At 49.3% G+C, this 6880-nt stretch overlaps 1 protein-coding gene across 1 annotated transcript in view; it reads right to left on the bottom strand.

Moving 5' to 3' along the window:
* The window catches only part of CENPP (centromere protein P), a 217401-nt gene that overhangs the window by 198943 nt on the left and 11578 nt on the right, over window positions 1–6880 (bottom strand). The window contains exon 4 of the mRNA XM_023743622.1: window positions 860–948. Coding sequence (XP_023599390.1) covers window positions 860–948 — 89 coding nt within the window. The remainder of the gene's footprint in view (window positions 1–859; window positions 949–6880) is intronic.

The following is a 6880-nucleotide window of genomic DNA, read 5'->3' as shown; positions in this document are numbered from 1 at the left end:
AGGGCTGATGGCTGTTTGCAGCCTTGTCAAGCCCCCCAGTGGTTGACCCTTCACCCATGGGGTGTTAGCCAGCCTTGGTTGAGGAGCTGAAGGGCTGATTTCAGGCCTGGCCACCACCCCTTCAGCGGTGGGGGGTCCCCCTTGGAGTTGCTTGCCCAGCCTGGGTGAGGGGCTGATGGCTGTTTGCAGGCAGGTCAAGCCCCCAGTGGGGAACCCTTCACCCATGGGGGTGTACCAGCCTGGGTGAGGGGCTGAGGGCCCAGCCACGCTGGCCACACCCCCTTCAAGGTTGGGGTCTCCTCTGTGGTGACTGGTCAAAGCCCCCAGTGGGGGCCACAGGGATCGGGCCTAAACCGACAGTCGGACATCCCACTCGCAATCCGGGACTGCTAGCTTCCAACCGCTCGCCTGCCTGCCTAATTACCCCTAACCACTTCTGCTTGCCAGCCTGATCACCCCCTAACTACTCCTCTGCCAGTCTGATCGAAACCTAACTGCTCTCCTGCCAGCCCAATGGCCCCCAACTTCCCTCCCCTTCAGGCCTGGTCCCCCCCAACTGCCCTCCCCTTCTGGCCTGGTCGCCCCCAACTGCCCTTTCCCTAGGCTGCAAATTCCATGAGGATTAAGGTTTTGCTCAGAATTTAATTTTAATGCCTAGCACAGAGTAAATGCGTAATAAATTTTTATTGAATCAAAGAATAATAGATATAAAGAATATAGTCTTAAATATAACCCATAAAAATGGTGTCATACTTTTAGATATATTTTGATATTTATCAATCAAGAAGGGAGAAAAGGTAAACTCAAAACTATATAGTGAAAACAATCTCTAAAAAAATAAATTTGTAAATTATCTTACCTAGATACAAATTCACTTAATTCTGAATATGCGGTGGACTCCATTATTATGTTGAGGTCAGTAATAATGGAAGATAAATTTTCCTTGTTCTAAAATTTAAGAAAAGTTAATGTATCAGAACACAGTCAACTTTTAGATAAAATAAAAAGACAAAAATAATTTTAAAATTTATGAAAAATGAAATGCTGCCACCTAATAGGAAAAGGTAATCTACAGAAGTTTCTAGAAATATTGCCTACTTGTAAAAAGAATAAAACTCAGACCTGGTGCTACATACAAAAAAAAACACAAAATGAACTGCAAATAAATTACTTACTTAAATGTGAACAATAAAATACTAGAAGGAAATATTTATTTAACTGGTTACTCAGCAAGGAAGAACTATCCACAAAATGCTAATAGAAAAAAGTAAGCAAATTAGATAAAACACTCAAAATACCTATATAAAAATAATTTTTATAAAGAAAAAGCAACAATCGGAAGAAAAACTTTACCATAAACACAATAGATAGGAAAACCGAAAAGAAAAAGGCAAAGCACATTAACTAAAAACTCGAAGGTAAAAGACAATTCACATGTTGATGTACTGATGGTTGTACAACTCTGTGAACATACTAGAAACTACTGAATGTATTCTTTAAATGGATGAATTATATGGCACGTGAATTATATCTCAATGGATCTGTTACAAAAAAGAAAAAAGAAATCCCAGAGATGCGCATGTCTGTTGTTGGAGTGTGTGTGGGTGTGTAGATTTGGGCTTTCACACATCAGGACAGGACGATAATCCTATCAGCAGAAAGCGTAGGATTTACTGGCCCCTCTGTTTGTTTTTGTTTTTGTTCTTGTTTTTTTGGTGGGGAGGGCAGGTCTGGATTCTGTTCAGCCACTAAAAAGCTGACTTCAAGATGCTCTTTTCCCACCTCTCTCTGGTCTGTCTACTGTTAACCAGGTCAATCCTCCCCAACTGGTAAACAAGGAAAGGTAGCTGATAAGCTGACTTCAAACACAGTGTCTGAGTCTCAGCAGCACATTCACTTCTACCAAGGTCCACTTAACTTCAGTCCCAACTTCTCATTCTTCCCTAAAACCTGAGAATTGTGGATGTGCCCTGGCCGGTTGCTCTGTTGGTTGGAGCGTCGATTCCTGGTTGGGGCACATTCCTGGGTTTCGGGTTCAATCCCTGATCAGAGCACGTACAAGAGACAACCAGTCAATGTTTCTCTCACATTGATGTTTCTCTCTCTTTCTCTCCTTCTCTCTCTCTCAAATCAATAAACATATCTTCCAGTGAGGGTTTAAAAAAAAAAAAAAGAACACTAGCTGGTTTGGCTCAGTGGATAGAGCGTCAGCCTACGAACTGAAGACTCCCGGGTTAGGTCAAGGGCACGTACCTCGGTTGAGGGCTCCATACCCGGTCCTGGTCAGGGTGTGTGCAGGAGGCAACCAACTGATGTGTCTCTCTTACATCAATGTTTCTCCCCCTCCTTCCTACTATCTCTAAAAATCAATGAAAAAATATCCTTGTGTGAAGATTAAAAAATAAAATGAAATAAATACAAAGAATTGTGGGTATATATATTCAAGAAAAGGGTCCTATTAACTTTTCAAGATTTACATATTGCTCATGAGACATCCTATATTGGATTTCAGTGTTTTCTTTCATTCACAAATGTCATCAGGTACATTTTGTTTGGAACCTTGTGATACAGAATTTTAATTAAAATTCTAATTTAATATAATTTTCCCTTGGCCAGAGGGAAGCCGGTGCCAGCAGCCAGGGGAAGGAAGGCTTACTCTTGCACAAAATTTGTGCATTGGGCCTCTAGTTTTATTATAACAACATTCTATAAGACAGAAATTATTTAAATTTTCTGATAGCTAAACATCTCCATCTAGTGGAAATTTTGTTTAAAATAAATGTTTTAGTATAGAGAAGGTAGCTGTGTCTTCACCATTGTTTGTTTCTTTAGCAGTCTCAACTCTAAAAATCTGCTTAACATGTAAAAAGGTAAAAACTTTTTAGAAGGTAATTGGTACTATCAATCAGAATTTACATGTACATCTCCTTTGACCTAGCATTCTACTAGAAATGTATTTCTAAAGATACACTTAACTTATAATTATACTAGTGGCCCGGTGCATGAAATTCATGCATGAGGGGAGAGGGGTCCATCAGCCCAGTCTGCACCTTCTCCAATCAGGGACCAATTGAGGGATGTCCAACTGCCGGTTTAGGCCCCATCCCACAGGGTTGGGCCTAAACCGGCAGTCGGACATCCCTCTTGCAATCTGGGACCACTGGCTCCTAACCGCTCACCTGCCTGCCTGCCTGATCGCCCCTAACCTCCTCTGCCTGCCTGATTGCCCCTAACCCCTCTGCCTGCCTGCCTGATCGCCTCTAACCTCTCTGCCTGCCTGCCTGATCACCCCTAACTGCCCTCCCGGGCAAGCCTGATCTCGCCCCCAATTGCTCTCCCCTGCCAGCTTGATCTTGCCCCCAACTGTCCTCCCCTGCCGGCCTGATCTCACCCCCAACTGCTCTCCCCTGCTGGCCTGATCTCACCCCCAACTGACCTCCCCTGCCAGCCTGATCTCACCCCCAACTGCCCTCCCCAGCCGGCTTGGTTGCCCCCAACGGCCCTCCCCTGCCAGCCTGATCTCACCCCCAACTTCCCTCTCTGCCTCAGCCCCGAACACCATGGCTTTATCCGGAAGGAAGTCAGACGTCCGGAAGATGGCTGGTCGACCTGGTCTAATTAGCATATTATCCTTTTATTAGTATAGATAGATTACATAAAATAGGATTGCTTAAATGGGGGTGAAAAGCCTTTTTCAGCAGGAGGAGATGCTCTTGGCAGACAAAAATACATAATCCCTATATCTGGACTGATAGCCAGCCATATGCACTATATTGCCAAACCAGTCATTAAAAAATTGAACCACTTTCTTACACCTTACACCAAACAGCTGTTGCCCTTGAAACCCCTCTTCAGCCCTCATCCTTAGGTTCTGCCTTTTCAGTTCACCCAGATTAGGTTCTTATTGGTTGGTTTCTATGCCAGTCAGCGTCAAAAGCTCCGCCTCCTAGGCAGCCATTGGCTCCTCACACTTCACTCAGATTTGGTTCTGATTGGTCAGTTTCTATGCCAGTCAGCGTCAAAAGCTCAGTCTCCTAGGCAGCCATTGGCTCTTCACAGTTCACCGATACTTGGTTCTGATTGGTCGGTTTCTATGCCAGTCAGCGTCTCCGAGCCTATCTCCAGGCCTGATCAGAGAGGGGGGCTGATCAGCAGCCCACATGGCTGCTGGCGAGGCCCAGAGTAAAAGAGAGGCGCAGCTGCTGGCTAGGCCCAGAGAGAAAGAGAGAGGCAAGGGCTGATCAACAGCTGCCACGGAGGCTGCGGATCAGACCCTGCCTCTCTCCAGGCCTGATCCGCAGCCCACTCGGCAGTCAGTGCTGGGAAGCCATGCCCACAGTGGACTGCAGGATTGACTTCTGGTGTTCGGTCATCCATTTGGTTGTTTTGGATGTTACAGACCCTGGCTCTATATATATATATATACACACACACACATATATATCCTATCTAATAAAAGACAAAAAGGGTAATTAACCGTACCTCTGCTACGCTTCCCATTGGCTAATCAGCGAGATATGCAAATTAACTGCCAACAAAGATGGCGGCCGGCAGCCATGCAGCTGAAAGGAGCAGGAGGTTTGCTTGCTTCAGTAATGGAGGAAGCCAAGGTTCCCTGCCTGCCGCGGCCCAGCTCTAAGCTCCGAAAGCAACAGCTCCAAAAGCAACAAAGTTTCAATTATAGAAGCTAAACAAACCCCAGATACCCGCAGAGCTGGGAGCGCCAGTGAAGGCAACAGAGTTTCAATTATAGAAGGTAAATAAATCCCAGAATAAAAATAAATAAATAAAAAAGGAGAGGCTGGGAGCTTCAGTCGCAGGCCAGCCTGAAAACAGCCCTCAGCCCCTCACCCAGACTGGCCAGGAACCCCAGTGGGGACCCCCACCCTGAAGGGGGTGTGGCCAGCCTGAAAACAGCCATCAGCCCCTCATCCAGACTGGCCAGGCACCCCAGTGGGGACCACCACCCTGAAGGGAGTGTGACCAGCTGCAAACAGCCATCAGCCCCTCACCCAGGCTGGCCAGGCACCCCAGCGGGATCCCCACCCTGATCCGGGAAATCCTTCAGGGCAAACCAGCCGGCCCCCACCCGTGCACCAGGCCTCTATCCAATCTACACTAATAAAAGAGAAACGTGGTAATTAGCGTACGACCGCTACCCTTCCCATTGGCTAATCAGCATATCCTTATGCAAATTAACTGTCCGCCAAGATGGCGGCCGGCAGCCATACACTGAAGCGAACAGGGAGGCTTGCTTGCTCCAGTGACTGCGGACTCCAACGTTCCCCGCCTCACTTGCCAGCCTCTCAGCTGCAACTCTAAGCAACTATGTTGCAAATATAGAAGCTAAACAAAACCCCAGAAACCTGCGTTAGTCAGCATGCTTCCGCCATCTCGATCGCATCATTGTATCAAATACTAATGCAAAAATTAAGGGCAGTAACCGGCTTTCAGCAGCCGAGGCCTCAGAGCTAAAGCTGGCCAAAAATAAAAAACAAAAGAAAAAAAGGAGCAGTTGGGAGCTTCAGTCAACCCACCAGCCTGAAAACACCCCTCAGCCCCTCAGCCAGACCGGCCAGGCACCCCAGTGGGGACCCCCACCCTGATCCAGGACACCCTTCAGGGCAAACCAGCCGGCCCCCACCCATGCACCAGGCCTCTATCCTATATAGTAAAAGGGTAATATGCCTCCCAGCACCGGGATCAGCAGAGCAGCGAGGCCTCCCGGCACCGGGATCAGCGTGACAGGGGGCAGCGCCCAAACTCCCTGATCACCCTGCAGCTCTGTGTGTGACAAGGGGGCGGGGGCCCACAAACCCTCCCTATCTGCCTGCTCTTGTTCGTGACAGGGGGAAGGCGCCCCAACCCCCCTGATCAGCCCTTGCTCCTGTGCCTGAAAGGGGGGGAGCTCCCCCCATCCCCCTGATCCGCCCCTGCGGTTCTTGTGTGTGAAAGGGTGCAAGTGCCCCCAACCCCGCCTCTGTGTGTGACAGGGGCCCTTGCTCTGTGTGTGACAGGGTAGAGCCATAACCTCTCCATTGGCCCTGCTCTGTGTGTGACAGGGTGCGGCGCCCCAACCCCCCTTCACGGGCCCTGCTCTGTGTGTGACAGGGGAGAGCCATAACCTCTCCATCGGCCCTGCCCTGAGTGTGACAGTGGGAGCGCCCAACCCCCTGATTGGCCCTGCTCTGTGGGTGATAGAGGGTGGCGCCCCAACTCCCCTCCACGGGCCTTGCTCTATGTGTAACGGGGTAGAGCCATAACCTCCCCATTGGCCCTGCCCTGAGTGTGACAAGGTGCAGCTCCCCAACCCCTTGATCCGCCCTGCTCTGTGTGTGACAGGGGGCGGTGCTCCAACTCCCCTATCGGCCCTGCTCTGTGAGTGACGGGGGGAGCTCCTCAACCCTCTGATGGGCCCTGCTCTGTGCGTGACAGGGGGGAGCTACCCAACCCAAATTGACCCTGCTCTGTGTGTAACAGGGTACGGAGACACATCTCTCTGATGGACTCTGCTCTGTGTGTGACAGGGAGGGGAGCGTCGTAACCTTCGTCATCGACCCTGCCTTGAGTGTGAGAGAGGGGGGGGCCCCACCCCCCCAATCGGCCCTACCGTGAGCGGGAGTGAGGGTGGAATAAAAACCTTAAAATCCACTCTGCTCTGTGCATGGCGGGGGGGGGGGCACCAACTCTCCTATCGCCCCCTTTTTCTGAGCCTGAACCAGGGGGTGCACCTAGGAATTGGGGCGTTGCCCTTCTGCCCACCGGGGGGAGGGGTTAACCCAACAGTCCGTTTTTTTCCCCGAGGAATTCCAAAAATTGGGAAGAGGGAACAGGCCCGCCCGGAGGGGAATTTGTTTTCTAGGGGGAAAAAAATTTTTTT

This window comes from Myotis lucifugus, unplaced genomic scaffold (assembly GCF_000147115.1).
Source record: "Myotis lucifugus unplaced genomic scaffold, Myoluc2.0 scaffold_404, whole genome shotgun sequence".
NCBI lineage: Eukaryota > Metazoa > Chordata > Mammalia > Chiroptera > Vespertilionidae > Myotis > Myotis lucifugus.
This window is presented reverse-complemented; position numbering and strand designations above follow the sequence as displayed.